This window comes from Citrus sinensis, chromosome 5 (assembly GCF_022201045.2).
Source record: "Citrus sinensis cultivar Valencia sweet orange chromosome 5, DVS_A1.0, whole genome shotgun sequence".
Classification (NCBI taxonomy): domain Eukaryota; kingdom Viridiplantae; phylum Streptophyta; class Magnoliopsida; order Sapindales; family Rutaceae; genus Citrus; species Citrus sinensis.
This window is the reverse complement of record NC_068560.1, coordinates 8,510,567-8,528,822: the sequence shown is the minus strand read 5'-3', so window position 1 is coordinate 8,528,822 and position 18,256 is coordinate 8,510,567. Positions and strand designations below refer to the sequence as shown.

Genomic DNA, 18,256 nt, shown 5'->3' with positions numbered 1-18,256 from the left:
TCCACAATAATAGGATAGATTAAAAACACTTGCCTTCCAACGCCCTGATCTTTGCATTGAAAGTACAGTTTACAACAAACTCTGAAATCTTCAATGAGGTTTCAGTACCTTGTAATTTCAAGGTCGTGGAATTTTGAACCCATTTTCAGCTAGCTAGTAGCTTATTGAAATTTTATCTCCAGAGTTATTAAAATTCATGATGATAGATTATTATTCAATCCATTAATTGAAGGCTATCTTCAGGAAACTATGGGTTTTGGCAACGTAACTCATCTTGTTTGTCTTACGGATGGTTCCAACTCATTCCTAGAGCCGGAGGTTATTGTTCGGCTAGCAGCCATGAGCCATCTCCGATAATTGGAAGCTTCAGCCAAAAACCAATTTTAATTTCTTTCATTCAATTACCTGACGCACCAAGTATTAATTAAAAGAGAATTAAGATCTAATGCTTCTCATATGCTGAAACTAGTAGAATAATTGTATTACAAGAGCCAATAAGTTTTGAGTTAATCATTTAATAAAGAATTGTCACAACAAAAATCTCTACCTAACCGGGAGCATGCCTTTTTTCTGATTTTTTTTTTTGGCATAAGCAACTGCTGTTTTTAATTTTTGCAGTTGGAAACTTGCTTCAATGGGTAAAAATGTTTTTTTTATAACATTTTTAAACAATATCAAGGGAAAATGGATATTTTAATGAAGATTTATTAACATCTTTAATTCAAATTCAACAAAAAGTAGTTTATTGATACAAGTTACAAATAAGAGGTAATTTGGATTTAATCATTAGTGGTTACATGTAATTCTACATCTTGCTGCCTCCCAAATAATTTTCCTATCAATATTTATATTATATTATATGATATGTGATATTATATAGGTATAATAGGTTTCTACTACATAATTTTAAAGTGCGGGAAAGCTTTAAAATCGCACGGTTTTAAAGGCCTACAGTTTGAAGTGTTTAAAACCATGTGGTTTTTCCCGCACTTTTCCCACATCCTGAATTGGAACATTTCTCTCTCTCTCTCTCTCTCTATATATATATATGTCCCAATTTAGAATTTTAAAGTGCAGGAACATCCGTGAAAACGCATAAACTATGCAGTTTAAGTGCTTCAAGTTGCAAGTCTTTAAAACCCTGAAATTTTAAAACTTTTATGGACTTTTTCTGCACTTTAAGATCCTGTACCAGAAAACTATACTAGATGGGTTATGTTGAAGAGGAAAGTTTTTTGGTTGAAAACTCTAAGATTTTGAATAACTGTGCCAGATGGTGTCAAGAATAACATGTTGTATTTTATTTAGTTCAATTAAATTGTCCTAATACTTACACGTTCATGATTCAACATAAAATTTGTACAAAAAGAAATTTAGGAGGAAAAAAAAACTTTATCATAATATGGAATTCGAGGTACATTTAGCATGCAAATCGCCACCATCTTTTCTTTATTCAACAATTATTACATAAAATAAATCTTATTCATTAGTTCTGAGACATTATAATGGGTATCATCAGGTGTCGAGAATGTTAACCTAGCCGGATCGATTACTAGTTTGATGCCCCGGCCGCTCTGATGGCGTTGATCACATCGTTACTGACTCGGAAAGATTTGGTAACACTTTATTGGGAATTGGGGGTGTTGTATCAAAAAGAGTAGTGAGTGAGTCCGAAACGCCAGGATTTTGAGTATTGAAAATAGGTATAAATGTGGCCGGCCCCTTTCCAACATTTAGCTGGAAGTGAATCAGCGCTTTGGGAATTAAGAACACCATCCCGGGAGTTAAAACCTTTGAGAAAAAGGTATTATTAGTTGTTACTAAACCTACGAGCACCTTTCCTCGAGTAACAATGCCGGCCTCAGTTCCACGAGGATGTGTATGAGGCGGGTTTATTCCACCGACATCCAGGTCAATTCGGAAGAGTGAAGCTCCTTGAGTATTGACCGCTGGAAAGCGAGAAACACCACCAAGTGTAACTGCACGCTTAAAGACATCAAAAGTGGTCGGATTTTTGGAAAACTCCGTGAAGAAATCGTCAGAAGTTACTTCTGAATCAGGTTTGCAGGGGAAACCATTGATAGAGATGGGGGCATTCAAATCCGCAATACAGACGTCTTGTAAAGGATCAGGGTCCCTTGCACGGGAAGGGAAAGGGAGAATCAGTAACACTACCAAGCCGCATAGCAGCCCAAAGAGTGACACTGATGAAGAAGAATACATGGCTGGCTGCTGTTAAGATCTAAATTACACAATTAATGTCTGCAGGTCTTTTTGTGTTGGAAGGTGATGGAGCTATTTATACTACTCCTTGGAATCTCAAAGCGTGATTAACCAAAGATTAAGCAGATGAGGCTTATTGACTTTTTGACTTCAGTAAAATATTAATGCCGAAGAATTGGCCATCGATAAGGCTTATTGACTTATTGACTTTTGGATATAAAGCGTGTCGAATATTTTTAAATTGGTACATGATATCACCTGGGCATTGCAACCGTGAATGATAATGAACCAGAATAATGTCTTGTTGTTTTGGCTTAGTGCCAAAGGGATAGCTTATAGTGTTTCATCTGATGAGAGTTTTTGCACTTTAATCAATGGAAAAATTATATATATATATATATGTGTGTGTGTGTGTGTGTGAGTGTGTGTGTGTGTGTGTGTGTGTATGTATATAAAGAATTCTTTTTTAGTGAGGTTTACGCTATCATACTATATGGCATAATAATTTTCTTGTACTTCATTAAAGTGCTGGAACCTTGATTGAAAATTTTCCATATATAAATATAGAGTTAAGTAACTTAATTTTAATGGCCATATATAGATATATATAATTTTGGAATTAGAATGATATATTTTGTCAATATAATCAGGAATCGAAAAGTGTTCACTTTATTGTTTAAGAGTGTCTATGTTAAACACAAAATTCATTTAATAGATTAATCATAGAAAGTTGATTTCCTTCCTAATGAATCAAAAGCAATTTAAAACTTAAGTTGATGATGCATAAAAGTTGGATTGAAAAAGAAACTATGTTTCTAAATAATGAAAATTTTATTGCAAAAGTTTGAATGGACAAAATTAGGGGTTTTGGGGCCCTTTGATAATAACTCTAAATATCGCGAATTTACTAAAATAGGTAAATCTAAAATATTATTTTATAATAAAATTCTTATAATCTAAATAAGGACAACAAAACAAACGACACCTAAATCCGACATCTAAAAAAAATAAAAATAAAAATTTTGGAAGTAGCAGAAAAATAAGAAAATAATTTCAAACAGCAAAACAACCATGAAAGAAGTAGAATGTCTAAATTATGACTAAAATGGACACATGAAACTAAATTATGACCTCCAGAAAATACTCTACTCATCCTATGCAACCATCCTACATCATAAGTTGCAACATTCCATAATGAGATGTGTAGTCGATGAATACGCGGTAATTTCATAGTGGTCAAATATTGACACACAACCTTCTGGGAACTGGGATATTTGGTTTGTGGGAGTGAAGGTTGAGTTTATGAATCGGTTTGGTGATGTTATTCGTGGCTCGGGTAGTCATGCTGTGTTGAGAGGGAGGTGGAACTGGGATGTTTGGTTCGGTGGTTGGATGGGAAGGTGGAGGAGATGGTTGGCGGGCAGGTGGAGCTTGCTGTGGGGATGGGTCAAATTAGAATCAAGAATAGCCACACCACAACTCCCCAAAGATTCGAAAATTCTTTGAGCCCGTGCATAGATGGCTTGTGGTGAACTAACTTGCCTTCTGAATAATAGCTTATTTCGTGCCCCGCAAATATTCCACGTAATCGTCACTATCAATTTCAATTGGTTCGGTTGAATAGGGAGAACAAAAAAATAATAAAGCAATGAACGGGTTTGACTTCAGTATGTTTTCTATTCAACCGGTAATTTTATTCTTTGACATATTTATCGAATTATTTTATCCCGGTATCAAATAGAATGATCCATGAAAAAAATAAAGTTAAAAAGTATTAGACATTTTTTATTCAATAATTATTGCACGGGTACCATTAATGGATATTGAGAGGCTGAAATTACACGAATGGAATTTCGGATTATAAAAGATTGTTTGAAGCCTACAAGGAAATACCAATGAACGAGGCCGATGGAAGTGTCAAAAGCAGCCATCCATCTAGATGGTCAACATTCAAAGAAGAGAAATTTTGCAGCAAGTTGGAAAGGAAAAGGAGCACACGGGCTTGGCATTTAAAAGAAGTTGGCAACTACTTTGAAATATATACATATATATATATTAATTTAATAGCCATTTTTTGGCTATAAAAGAAAGAGCTTCCTCATTCATTTTCATTCAATTCCATCGAGAGAAATCTTTCTTTCTTTGAGTGTTGAGAGTTTTCAAGAGTTTAATAAACTCTTGAGTGTCTAGTGATTTGAGAGTTTGGGTGTATTGGGGTTTTGGGTAGTGAGCTAAAATACTACAATACTTATAACTCTTTTTCACTAGTAAAATATTTCCTTCTGTCTTCGCCCGTGGATGTAGGCTAAAAGCCGAACCACGTAATTTCTGGTGTTCTCTAGTGTGCTTGTTCTTTATTTTATTTCCAATTTTATTTTAGCTGCGGTCCTGCTTCACCCACCAATTTCCTAACAGTGGTATCAGAGCCATTGGTTGTATTTTTTGGAGTCGGGAACTGTTCACGTAAGGGGTACTATTCACGTATACGGCACTGTACACGTATACGACACTATTCATGTATACTGTACTGTTCACGTATACTGTACTGTTCACGTATACTGGTTTGTTCACATATACGGTACTGTTCACGTATACGGTACTATTCACGTGAAACGGTGGAAGTGATCCAAGAATTTTCCGGTGCAAAGCAGGGAATAGTAGTGTGAGAAAAGCAACTGTGGTTTTGTACATGTCTAGGAAAGTTCTGTCACAAAGGCGATAAGAGCTTAAGGAGTCTGGGTTTTAAGTGGGACTATTGTGACCCCTCCAGTCTTTCCTGGGAACTTTCCTGGTGTGCATTCTCACACATACTCACAGCTATTCAAGGTGGTATACTAGCTTGTGTGCAGTATTTATCAACAAAATGGCGGCAAAGTATGAAATTGAGAAGTTTAACGGAAATAATTTTTCGTTGTGGAAAATGAAGATGAAAGCTGTATTGAGGAAAAATAATTGTTTGGCAGCAATTGGAGAAAGGCCCATGGAGATAACTGATGACAAGTGGAACGAGGTAGACGGTAACGCCATTTCTGATCTACACTTGGCACTTGCGGATGGAGTATTATCTAGTGTGGCAGAGAAAAATACGGCGAAGGAAATATGGGATACTCTCACAAAATTGTACGAGGCCAAGTCACTACACAATAAAATCTTCTTGAAAAGAAAACTCTATACTCTTCGAATGGCAGAATCTACAATGGTGACCGACCACATCAACACCTTGAAGACTCTATTTTCACAACTCACAATGTTGGGTCATAATATAGAGGAAAATGAACGTGCAGAACTTCTACTTCAAAGTCTACCAGATTCGTATGATCAACTCATCATCAACCTGACGAACAACAATCTAGTGGACAGTTTAGTTTTCGACGATGTTGCAGCCTCCGTATTAAATGAGGAGAGCAGGCGGAAAAATAAGGAAAACAGACAAGCAAGTTCGCAGCAAGCGGATGCGCTATCGGTGACGAGAGGGAGATCAACAGAACGTGGCCCCAGTGGGAGTCAAAGTCATGGTAGATCAAAATCCAGAAGTAAGAAGAATGTTAAATGCTACAACTGTGGCAAGAAAGGGCATGTCAAGAAAGAGTGTTGGAGTAACCAGAAGAGAAAAGAGGGCAAAGAACCTGAGTCATCAAATGCTCAGGGGTGTGTAGCAAGTACCTCGGATGATGGCGAAATACTCTACAGTGAGGCAACAACTGTTTCAGAAGGCAGAAAACGACTTTCTGATGTCTGGCTTATAGACTCAGGAGCTACCTGGCACATGACCTCTAGGAGAGAATGGTTCTACACATATGAGCCTATCTCAGGAGGATCTGTATATATGGGTAACGATCATGCCTTGGAGATCGCTGGTATTGGTACTATCAAAATAAAAATGTTTGATGGTACAATTCGCACAATTGGGGAGGTACGACATGTCAACGGCCTAAAGAAAAATCTATTGTCTTTGGGACAAATGGATAGTCATGGGTGCAAAACTCATGTGGAGAATGGAATTATGAAGATCGTTAAAGGCGCGCTTGTATTGATGAAGGCAGAGAAGATCGATGCTAATCTATTCATGCTTAAAGGAGAAACACTACAGGAGGCTGATGCGTGTGTCGCGTCAAATGGAGAAGAATCAACGATGATGTGGCATCTCAAACTCGGCCACATGTCAGAACAAGGCTTGAAGATTCTCTTTGAGCGAAAATTGCTTCCGGGGCTCAAATCGGTAAGTTTACCATTTTGCGAGCATTGTGTTATAAGTAAGCAGCATAGATTAAAATTCAATAGATCTATTGCTAGAAGTAAATGCATTCTAGACTTGATTCATTTTGATGTTTGGGAATCACCGGATATATCCATGGGAGGTGCAAAGTACATGGTGACTTTCATTGATGATTATTCCAGAAGATGTTGGGTGTATCCAATTAAGAAAAAGTCAGATGTATTTCCTGTGTTTAAAGAATACAAAGCGCGGGTGGAACTTGAATCTGGTAAAAAGATCAAGTGCTTAAGGACATATAATGGTGGAGAATATACAGACGGCGAGTTTCTTGCTTTCTGTAAGCAAGAAGGTATTCAGAGACAGTTCACGGTGGCATACACTCCTCAACAAAATGGAGTGGCAGAACGGATGAACAGAACTCTTACAGAAAGAATAAGAGCTATGTTGAGGACTGCTGGTCTACCCAATTCATTCTGGGCAGAAGCAGCCAAAACTGCCTGTTATATAGTAAATCGGTCGCCATCTACAGCTATTGGGTTGAAGACGGCGATGGAGATGTGGACTGGAAAGCCAGCTGATTATTCCTACCTACATGCATTTGGATGTCCTGTGTACGTGATGTACAATGCCCAAGAAAGAACAAAGCTGGATGCAAAATCTAGAAGATGTATCTTCTTGGGGTATGCTGATGGAGTAAAGGGGTATCGTCTGTGGGACCCCACTGCCCACAAGATCGTCATTAGCAGAGATGTTATTTTTGTAGAAGATCAACTGCAAAGAAAAGATGAAGATAATGGCACTGTAAAAGAAAAGTCAGAGACTGTGCCGGTATATGTCGAAAATAATCCAGAAGATTTAGATTCTTCTGAAGCAGCATCAGAGCACGAGGAACAAGAACCAGTTGAGTCCGAGGCTCCAGAAGTTCGTCGGTCAACTCGTGAGAGACGACCGCCAACGTGGCACTCGGAGTATGTCACAGAGATCAACGTTGCATACTGTCTTCTAACAGAGGATGGAGAGCCTTCAACTTTCCATGAAGCTTTAAACAGCTCAGATGTTGCTTTGTGGATGACAGCAATGCAGGAAGAAATTGAAGCTCTACACAAGAACAAGACATGGGAACTTGTACCACTACCACGTGGAAGAAAAGCCATTGGAAACAAATGGGTCTACAAGATCAAACGTGATGGCAATGACCAAGTGGAGCGGTATCGTGCGAGACTGGTAGTAAAAGGATATGCTCAGAAAGAAGGTATTGACTTCAACGAGATATTTTCTTCGGTGGTTCGACTCACAACAGTCAGAATAGTCTTGGCAATGTGTGCTACATTTGACCTACATCTAGAGCAGTTAGATGTTAAAACTGCATTTCTTCATGGAGAACTTGAAGAAGAAATTTATATGCTCCAACCAGAAGGTTTTGCAGAAAAAGGAAAGGAGAACTTGGTTTGCAGGTTGAACAAATCTCTATACAGTCTCAAACAGGCGCCGAAGTGTTGGTATAAGAGATTTGATTCCTTCATCATGAGCCTTGGATACAACAGACTCAGTTCAGATCATTGTACATATTACAAGAGGTTTGAAGATAATGATTTCATCATTTTACTGTTGTATGTGGATGACATGATGGTAGCAGGTCCCAACAAAGATCGAATCCAAGAATTGAAGGCACAGTTGGCTAGGGAGTTTGAAATGAAGGACTTGGGACCAGCAAACAAGATTCTAGGGATGCAAATTCACCGAGACAGAAATAACAGGAAGATTTGGCTCTCACAGAAGAATTATTTGAAGAAAATCTTGCGGCGCTTCAACATGCAAGATTGTAAGTCAATTTCTACCCCACTTCCTGTTAATTTCAAATTATCCTCAAGTATGTGTCCTAGCAATGAAGCAGAGAGGAAGGAGATGTCTCGAGTACCGTATGCATTAGCAGTGGGAAGTTTAATGTTCGCTATGATATGTACAAGACCGGACATTGCACAAGCAGTGGGAGCAGTCAGTCGATACATGGCGAATCCTGGCGGAGAGCATTGGATAGCTGTGAAGAGGATTCTGAGATACAGCAGAGGAACCTAAGATGTTGCATTATGTTATGGAGGGTCAGAGTTTACTGTCAGGGGCTATGTGGATTCAGATTTTGCAGGAGACCTTGATAAAAGGAAATCCAGACGGCTCACTGTAGTCGCCAATTGACTCATTTGGTTCTCCAAGTTCTGAATGCTTGCTGTAGTTGCCTGCTGAAATTGTTGTGTGTTAGTCGCAAGTGATTTAACAATTTCTTCGAGAGATATACCTGACTTGGAGTTTGACTGTGGAGGTGCTGGTTGTCTTGGTGGATACTGTTATGGGAATCCTGACTGCCTAACTCCATAGCTGAAGTTGGGATGATCCTTCCATCCCGGATTGTATGTTTGTGCATAAGGATCATACCTCCTCTGAGGCATGCCTGGAAATCCTCCAACTGCATTGGCTTGTTCAACGGGTTCTTCTTGAAGTGTAGGACACATATTAGTTGAATGACCCATATTGTAACAAATACCACAAGTCTTCACCTGTTGCACATTACCTACAACAAACTTTTCCACAAGAGAAGTGAGTTTATCTAAACGTTGTTCAACTGAAGAAATATTTACCTCATTCACCGTTCTTGAAGTGGCATCTTGCCTGCTGCCAAATTGTTGTGCATTGGCAGCCATATTTGAGATCAACTCCCTTGCTTGAGTAGGGGTCTTGTTCACCAACACGCCTCCACTAGCAGCATCTATCATACTCCTATCCATCAATGATAATCCTTCGTAAAAATATTGAATAAGAAGTTGATCAGAAATTTGATGCTGAGGACAACTGGCACACAATTGTTTGAATCGCTCCCAATACTCATACAAAGTCTCCCCAGGAAGTTGTCTAATCCCACAAATATCTTTTCTGATGTTGGCAGCTCTTGAAGCAGGAAAGTACTTCTCGAGGAACTGCTTCTTCAAACCATTCCACGTTGTAATTGATCCAGGAGGCAAGTAGTACAACCAATCTTTAGCTAGCCCATCTACAGAGAACGGAAAAGCACGCAGCTTAATCTGCTCTTCAGTTACACCTTGTGGTCTCATACTTGAACACACAACATGAAACTCCTTAAGATGTTTATGAGGATCTTCACCTGCAAAACCATGAAACTTGGGTAATAAATGAATAAGACCAGACTTTAATTCAAAATTTACCTCCAAGTCTACATATTGAATGCAGAGTGGTTGTTGATTCAAGTCTGGTTCAGCTAACTCTCTAAGAGTTCTTTCTACAGGTGCAGGTCTATCCATCACTTGTTCTTCTGAATCGCTAGATGATTCAACTAAATCAGGCACCGTATCTGTTTCAGAAAGCAAAGGCGACGAGGATCGTTGCTTAGCTCGCTTCGTCTGCTGTCTCAGCTGGCGAGCTGTCTTCTCAATTTCAGGATCAAACGAAAGTGTACCTGTACGAGAAGAACGAACCATACACCAAGTAAAACGTAAAAAGGATTAAATAAATGACACCAATCCCCGGCAACGGTGCCAAAATTTGATGGGTGTCGAAGCCAACAAAAATAAATTCCTACTCTAAATAAATTGTGTATAGTGATTGAGCAGGGTCGTGTCCACAGAGATCGGTAATTATTTAAATCCTTTTGAAACGTAAAACGTAAAATGGGGGAATTGTTGACAATAATAAAAATCAAATTAAAATAACAAGAATGCAAATTAAAGTTGTAATTCAAATTGGAGAAAGCTCTGGTTGAAGGAATTAACTCAGCTTGATTCGACTACTGATCATTGATTCAAATATATATTATTATTACTTATGAATAGACCGGTTATAGCTACTGAGACCCTCTAATAGCCAATCTCTCCTTAATTAGTTGATAACCAAGGTACGACCGTTGGATATTTCCCTAATCAATAGACAACCCTAGATACGATCATAGGATTTAATCAATTGACAGCCTGAAAAACCAGAGAGACCCAAATCCTAATCAACACATATGATGATTCATTTAAATTAGATTGTTTATTCTCACAACACAACTCTCTGCTATGTTATTTGTCACAAACATTAAATTCTTCATACGATGAATCCTTTAATTGACAATAGATTAAGTTGATAATTAAATAGTGGCCAATTACCTAATTAACAAACATAATCATAAAACTAATTCAGAGAATAAACAAATACCCAAAAAGTAATAAAACAATTAAAGCATAAGAAAGATCTCACAGTAGTGATGAATCAAAGCTTCGTTATCCTTCAACCAGAAAAATAGGTTTAGCTCTTCATAGAGAGAAGAGAAAAATTAGATCTAGGGTTTCTTTCTTTTTCTCCAATCCAAAATTCCCTCTTTTTCACAATAGATTCCTCCCTTAAATACTTTCTCTCTCTTCTCTTTTAGAATTCTATTTAAAATAAAATCCTAATATCTGAAATATTAAATTCGTAATTACAAAAATAACCAAAAATACAAAACACGTTAAACTAAAAACTGCAGGTCCGCAGTTGACAGCACGCGCCCACGCCTTATCAACAAAGTTCTTCTGACGCTCATAATTTCTCCAAGAGAACAATCATCCTTAAACATCATCTTATAGCTCAATTTTATCATCAATCAATAGAATTGCACCTACAAAAGTAAAACACAAGTAAATCACTATTATTAAGTGCAAAACATTGATATTAAGGGAAGTAAATAATGCAAAACTAGTGCATAAATTGCACTCTAACAATGGTGTGGAGATTGATTGATTCTCCATCAAAGCTCCAAGTGGGAGAAATGTCAAAAGCAGCCATCCATCTAGATGGTCAACATTCAAAGAAGAGAAATTTTGCAGCAAGTTGGAAAGGAAAAGGAGCACACGGGCTTGGCATTTAAAAGAAGTTGGCAACTACTTTGAAATATATACATATATATATTAATTTAATAGCCATTTTTTGGCTATAAAAGGAAGAGCTTCCTCATTCATTTTCATTCAATTCCATCGAGAGAAATCTTTCTTTCTTTGAGTGTTGAGAGTTTTCAAGAGTTTAATAAACTCTTGAGTGTCTAGTGATTTGAGAGTTTGGGTGTATTGGGGTTTTGGGTAGTGAGCTAAAATACTACAATACTTGTAACTCTTTTTCACTAGTAAAATATTTCCTTCTGTCTTCGCCCGTGGATGTAGGCTAAAAGCCGAACCACGTAATTTCTGGTGTTCTCTAGTGTGCTTGTTCTTTATTTTATTTCCAATTTTATTTTAGCTGCGGTCCTGCTTCACCCACCAATTTCCTAACAGGAAGCAACAAATTGCGTAGATAATGCCATGGAAAAATCAAAAGTTAAAGAAGAAGAAATGAGGGAAAAAAAACCACACTTTCCTTATTCAATAATTATTGGTCGTCTCGACTTTATTCTTTATTCAATAATTGTAACATAAAATAAATCGCATTTATTAGTATATATATGTTGGCACACCAAAGCATATTGATCAAGCATCCAGGATGTTAACCTAGCTGGACCAATTACTAGTTTGAGGCCCGGGCTTTTCTGATGGCATTTATCACATCATCACTTACTCGAAAAGATTTGGTCAGCACTTCATTGGGAATTGGGGGTGTTGTATCAAAAAGAGTAGTGAGTGAGTCCGAAACGCCAGGATTTTGAGTATTAAAAATAGGTATAAAGGTGGCCGGCCCCTTTCCAACATTTAGCTGGAAGTGAATCAGTGCTCTGGGAATTAAGAACACCATCCCGGGAGTCAAAACCTTTGAGAAAAAGGTATTATTAGTTGTTACTAATCCAACAAGCACCTTTTCTCGAGTAACAATACCAGCCTCAGTTCCACGAGGATGCGTATGAGGCGGGTTTATTCCACCTACATCCAGGTCAATTCGGAAGAGTGAAACTCCTTGAGTATTGACCGCTGGAAAGCCAGAAACATCACCAAGTGTAACTGCACGCTTAAAGACATCAAATGTGGTCGGATTTTTGGAAAAATCCGCGAAGAAATCATCAGAAGTTACTTCTGAATCAGGTTTGAGGGGAAACCATTGATAGAGATGGGGGCATTCAAGTCCGCAATACAGACGTCTTGTAAAGGATCAGGGTCACTTGCATGGGAAGGGAAAGGGAGAAGCAATAACACTATCAGGCCGCATAGCAGCCCAAAGATTGACGCTGATGAAGAATACATGGCTAGCTGTGAGTAGGATCAATTAATAGCTGTAGGTCCTTTTGTGTTGGTGGATTGAAAAGGAAGATGATGGATCTATTTATACTACTCTTGGAGTCTGAAAGCGTGATTAACATTACTTTGAATTTAGTAAAATAATGGCAAATTGTAGGATCAGAATCAGGATGAGATCGTTTGATGGCTTTTCTGACTTTGTAAATTCTTTGTGTTAATAAAGATTCAAGCTGCCTTTAATTTGACATGGCGATTAATAAAAGAAAAAAACTTATAGACGCGGTATAATTTTTTTTTTTTTTGAATGAATGAGACGTCGTAGAAGTTATTTCTTGTTGTTTTTGGCTATCTGATTCTGGGATATAAACTGTAGCCTTTTATAGGTAGCTACTAGAAAAAGGTTTAAAATTAATTAAATACACCTTACAGGAGAACTAGGTCAAGCTAATGATGAATTCGTAAACGTTTACCAAGAGCTTGCAGATTCCGTCAGTTTGACCGACTGATAATTTCAACAAGAATTTCGTGCGGAAGTTGCCGCAAGACTAGATCATCATTCATAAATTAATATTCGCATCTGATGAGCATATAATACATACATATTTTACCATTAATTAAATAATTGTTAGTTATATTTATTTGTTATTTTTAATTAATTGTATTGTTTTATTGAATAGGGAATTAATTAGAGATTATGGATAAAAAGAGCATAAAAAAATTCAATTTGTGAGCATTAAAGATTAATTAACTTGGAAGCAATTATGCTTACATGCATGTGGAAATCAAGACAAGGAAACCGAATTCAACAATTCATTTAGCCATGCACGTGCAGACAAAGAAGATACAAGGGGTGGAAAGCAATAGAAAGGGACCCGCACTTGACTTTCATGAGTGGAAAAGGAATGAAAATTCTTTTTGAAGTACACGTGATAAAGCCAAAGTTAAAAGCTTTGCCAGCACATGAAGGATAAAAGGAATTCTAATTGGGCTTTGCAAGAGTGGGCTGATTTTAACTTGTGTGAGCAATTCACTAGCTATCATTATTTGACAAGGATTCGGCTAGGGATTAAAGATATAAAAGCCGAACTTTGGCTTTTGCAAAAGGGGGAGCCGCCAGTGGAGTGAAAACGCAAGGCAGAAGAGGGGAGAAAAGGACGAGTGCAGCAGTTCGGCTTCATGGCTGATTTTATTTTTTGTGTTGCTCTCAATTCAAGTATGTCTAGCTAATTTTCTTATACTGAGGTTAAGGATGAAACCATATTCAATGAAATAATTATCTTTTTATTTAATTAATTCCCTATATATGTTCTTTGATGATTATGGTTTTTATTTCACATGATTAATTGGATGTTAATAAAATCTTTTCATCAATTCTGTCATGCATTATTGATTGTTAGGATTAATATTCGATTAATTCTATGCTTGGATCTATAAAGTTTATACATGATTATCTTTGACTCTATGTCTTTCATTAAATTGTTTACATAGAGTGCTTAGTAAACTTTGACTCTTTGTTATTCAATATGTTTACATGGGATACTTAGATATCGTATTATTAAGTAGAAAAAGAACCTACATTAGATTTAATTACTTGGGCTTAATTGTTATATCCATGAGATGACATAGATTGATTTCGAGTTGTCACTCTAAAATTGGGGATTAATTAATATTTAGATAATTACTAATTGAATAGTGGTGGATTCCGAAACCTTGGTAATTTTTATCTCATTAAATTCTCATTTACTTTAATTGTTTTCTTAGTTTAATTAGTTTAATTTCTCTTAAAACTCAATTTGCTCAACTAGGTTAGAATTAATATTAATTTTAGATTTAAATTAGACTTTTCAATTTATAACAATCCCTGTGGGATCGACCTCGTTACCACTTTTCTATCTCTAGATTCGTGCGCTTGCGAGTATATTAAAATTTTCACAACAAGTTTTTGGCGCCGTTGCCGGGGATTGTGCTAGAAAGTCAGTTTAATCTAAGTTGATTTGATTCTTCCACTAGTTATAATTTAGATTGTCTTTTATATTTTTTTTAATTAAAAAAAAACACAAAAAAAAAATTTTTATTTGTCTTTAAATTCATTGTTTGGTTGTTTGATTTCTTTTATTTCTTTTTTATTATTGTTGATTTGTTTTATTTTATTTTGTTTTTCTTTCTTTCCTTGTCTGGTTAGTTTATGAGTGTTTGGGAACGTGATTCAACAAATCGTTTGGTTAAAAGAGAGTCAAAAATTGATAGTAGTCAAACTAGTTCTTTAGAAGTGATGGATGACCCAAATAAATTATTGCCAATACTTCCACCAGTGCAAGCAGAGAAAACCCTTAGAGAATATTTTTCACCACTTGCAGCCAACCAACCATCTTGTATTGTGTTGCCACAAACCACAGCAACACACTTTGAACTCAAGCCCTCTGTCATTCAACTTTTACCATCTTTCCATGGGTTAGAGAGAGAGGATCCATATTTGCACATTAAGGAATTTCTTGACATATGCTCTACATTCCGTTTTCAAAATTTTAATGATGAGTCAATTAAGCTTCGTATGTTCCCTTTCTCATTAAAAGACAAAGCAAAAGCTTGGTTGAATTCACTTCCTGCTGGATCTATTAGTACATGGGATGAATTGAGTAATAAGTTTCTCACCAAGTTTTTCCCTATGTCTAAAACAAATGCCCTTAGGAGAGAGATAAGTGATTTTTATCAAAGAGAGGGTGAGCAATTTTACGAGTGTTGGGAAAGATTCAATGATTTACTCCTCAAGTGTCCCCACCATGGTTTTGAAAAATGGAGACTTATACAATGCTTTTATAACGGTTTAACCATGTCAAATCGTCATATGGTAGAGTCTATGAATGGTGGGAGATTTTTGAACTTACATGAAGGGGCTGCATGGGATTTCTTTAATTCACTTTCTGAGAATTCTCAACAGTGGGATTTTTCAAATCAAAGAGAAAAATCATCTCAAGTTTCTAGAAAGGGGTTATATGAAGTTAAGGATGACTTTGATGTGAAAGCCACTCTAGCTACGCTTTCTAGGAAAGTAGATGCCTTAGCTCTGAACCAATCAATGAATCATCATCCTAGTGTAGCTAATGAGGTTTGTGCTATTTGTTCTAACGTGTCTCATACAGCACAGAATTGTCCATCATTACCAGCCTATCAAGAGGCTTATTCTGAGCAGGTACATGCCTTACAATCATATGAGAAAACCTCCAATAGTCCATATTCATCCACATATAATCCTAATTGGAGGAATCACCCTAATTTTTCTTGGAAACAAAATCAACCTTTGTCAAACCAAGGAGGACAACAATTTAACATGCCCAATCAACAATTTGTCCCTCCTAACCAAGTATATCCTCCTGCCCAACAACCTATGTCTCAATTTGTTGCACCCCAACAAAGAAAGCCTTCTTTAGAGGATACACTTCAAAGTTTCATTCAGTCAACCCAACAAGCTTTTCAATCAAATACTCAAGCTATTCTGAAGCTTGAACATCAATTGGGTCAATTAGCAACTACTGTAGCGGAGAGAGAAAAAGGAAAATTCCCAAGTCAACCAATTCCCAATCCTAAAGGAGTGCATGAAGTTGAATTGAGTTCAAGCCATCAGCATGAAGAAGCAAAATCTGTTATGACCTTGAGAAGAGGAAAGTTATTTGACAACAAGGTGGAGGTTCAAACAAGGAAGGTATCTAAGCCTGCTTCTTCAGATCTAGTTCCATCACAAAACTCATCACCAAATGATCCTGAAGAGAGTGACCCGCCAGCTTACATTCCCAAGGCTCATTTTCCTCAAAGGTTAACAAAGGTAAAGAAAGGGACTTCAACAGGTGAGATTATGGAAATCTTCAAACAGGTAAGTATAAACATCCCTTTACTCGATGCTATTAAGCAAGTTCCTTCATATGCAAAGTTTTTGAAAGATTTATGCACTAAAAAGAGAAATTTGCATGTCACTAAAAAGGCGTTTTTAACTGAACAAACTAGCAATTTACTTCAATGTAAAATGCCACCAAAATTTAAGGACCCTGGTTCTCCTACTATCTCATGTGTTATAGGGAACCAATGTTTTGATAAAGCATTATTGGATTTAGGCGCTAGTGTTAATCTCTTGCCTTACTCTGTTTACATGCAACTTGGACTAGGGGAATTAAAGCCAACTTCTATTATTTTGCAACTTGCTGATAGGTCAATGAAAATACCTCGTGGTATTATAGAGGATGTGTTGATACAGATTGATAAATTTTATTATCCTGTTGATTTTATCGTTATTGATACTCAGCATGTACATGATCCTAAGAAACACACTCCAGTTATTCTAGGTCGTCCTTTCTTAGCTACAGCTGATGCTCTTATTAATTGCAGGAATGGAAACATGCAGCTATCTTTTGGTAATATGACCATGGAATTGAATATTTTTAATGTTACCAAGCAGCCACAAGAAGAAGATGAATTTGTTGACGCGAATATGATAGAGGAATTAGTAGAAGATTCATTCATTTCAAATCATAATGATGATCCATTAGAGGCATGTCTAACTCATCCTGATTTATCTTTTAATGATGACAGTGCAATTGCAGAAGTCAGCGCTTTACTTGATGCACCTCTAATTACAGACACAACTAAATGGAAGACAAAGTCAGAACTACTGCCTCATTCTGAGAAGAAAATTGGCCCATCTGCGGAGGCACCACCAAAATTGGAACTCAAAGCACTGCCTGACACTCTGGAATATGCATTCTTGGGAGAATCTGACACTCTACCTGTTATTATTTCTTCTTCCCTCGATCTTGAGCAAAAAGGTAAGTTGTTATGTATTCTAAAAAAACATAAGGAGGCAATAGGATGGACCATCGCTGATATTAAAGGTATTAATCCAGTAGATTGCATGCATCGTATTCATCTGGAAGAAAATGCTAAACCTGTTAGGGAAATGCAACGTAGGCTAAATCCTAACATGAACGAAGTGGTAAGAGCTGAAGTAATCAAATTATTAGATGCAGGAATTATTTATCCTATTTCAGATAGCTCTTGGGTTAGCCCTGTGCAAGTTGTTCCTAAGAAATCTGGTGTTACAGTAGTTACTAATGCTAATAATGAATTAATTCCCACTAGAGTAACTACAGGTTGGCGTGTTTGCATTGATTATAGAAAATTGAATTCATTCACAAGAAAAGATCATTTTCCTCTTCCATTTATTGATCAAATGCTTGATAGACTTGCAGGTCATGATTTTTATTGTTTTCTAGATGGATACTCAGGTTATAATCAGATCCCTATAGCTCCAGAGGACCAGGAGAAAACTACTTTTACTTGTCCATTTGGAACTTTTGCATATAGGAGAATGCCATTTGGTTTATGCAATGCACCTGCTACCTTTCAAAGATGCATGCTTAGTATTTTTTCTGATATGGTTGAGAGATTTCTTGAAGTATTCATGGATGATTTTTCTGTTTATGGAGATTCTTTTGATGAATGTTTGCAGCATCTAACATTAGTTTTGCAGAGATGTAAAGAAAAGAACTTGGTTCTAAATTGGGAAAAATGTCACTTCATGGTAAAACAAGGTATTGTTCTTGGTCATATAATTTCCAGCAAAGGAATAGAAGTCGACAAAGCT

General features: G+C 36.9%; 3 protein-coding genes and 2 non-coding genes across 5 annotated transcripts; 2 read left to right on the top strand and 3 right to left on the bottom strand.

The window, feature by feature from the left end:
• Positions 1-1,587: 1,587 nt before the first annotated feature.
• LOC127902228 (germin-like protein 1-1) lies at positions 1,588-2,223 on the bottom strand. The gene has a single exon (XM_052441059.1). It carries the CDS (start codon positions 2,221-2,223, stop codon positions 1,588-1,590), a length of 636 nt encoding a protein of 211 aa, XP_052297019.1.
• A 7,042-nt stretch (positions 2,224-9,265) lies between these two features.
• Positions 9,266-9,372, top strand: LOC127902857 (small nucleolar RNA R71). Its single transcript, XR_008055493.1, has one exon. It is a non-coding gene; the product is annotated as a small nucleolar RNA R71 (small nucleolar RNA).
• Positions 9,373-11,962: 2,590 nt separating this feature from the next.
• Positions 11,963-12,630, bottom strand: LOC112498214 (germin-like protein subfamily T member 2). The gene is made up of 2 exons (XM_052441058.1): positions 12,486-12,630; positions 11,963-12,390 (listed from the first exon to the last, which is right to left on the bottom strand). Exons 1-2 carry the CDS (start codon positions 12,628-12,630, stop codon positions 11,963-11,965), a joined length of 573 nt encoding a protein of 190 aa, XP_052297018.1.
• Positions 12,631-14,896: 2,266 nt separating this feature from the next.
• On the top strand, positions 14,897-17,585 carry LOC127902227 (uncharacterized). Its single transcript, XM_052441057.1, has 2 exons — positions 14,897-17,438; positions 17,581-17,585. The coding sequence occupies exons 1-2, from the start codon at positions 14,897-14,899 to the stop codon at positions 17,583-17,585; spliced, it is 2,547 nt and encodes an 848-aa protein (XP_052297017.1).
• LOC127902863 (small nucleolar RNA R71) lies at positions 15,305-15,411 on the bottom strand. Its single transcript, XR_008055499.1, has one exon. It is a non-coding gene; the product is annotated as a small nucleolar RNA R71 (small nucleolar RNA).
• Positions 17,586-18,256: the final 671 nt, after the last annotated feature.

What these genes read in the sequence shown, in the direction of transcription:
- LOC112498214 (XM_052441058.1), bottom strand. Translation starts at nt 12,630, where the DNA reads ATGTATTCTTCATCAGCGTCAATCTTTGGGCTGCTATGCGGCCTGATA. An exon ending in TGCCCCCATCTCTATCAATG is followed by an intron (nt 12,391 to 12,485) that starts GTTTCCCCTCAA and finishes TTAAGCGTGCAG; the next exon opens with TTACACTTGGTGATGTTTCT.
- LOC127902227 (XM_052441057.1), top strand. Translation starts at nt 14,897, where the DNA reads ATGGATGACCCAAATAAATTATTGCCAATACTTCCACCAGTGCAAGCA.
- LOC127902228 (XM_052441059.1), bottom strand. Translation starts at nt 2,223, where the DNA reads ATGTATTCTTCTTCATCAGTGTCACTCTTTGGGCTGCTATGCGGCTTG.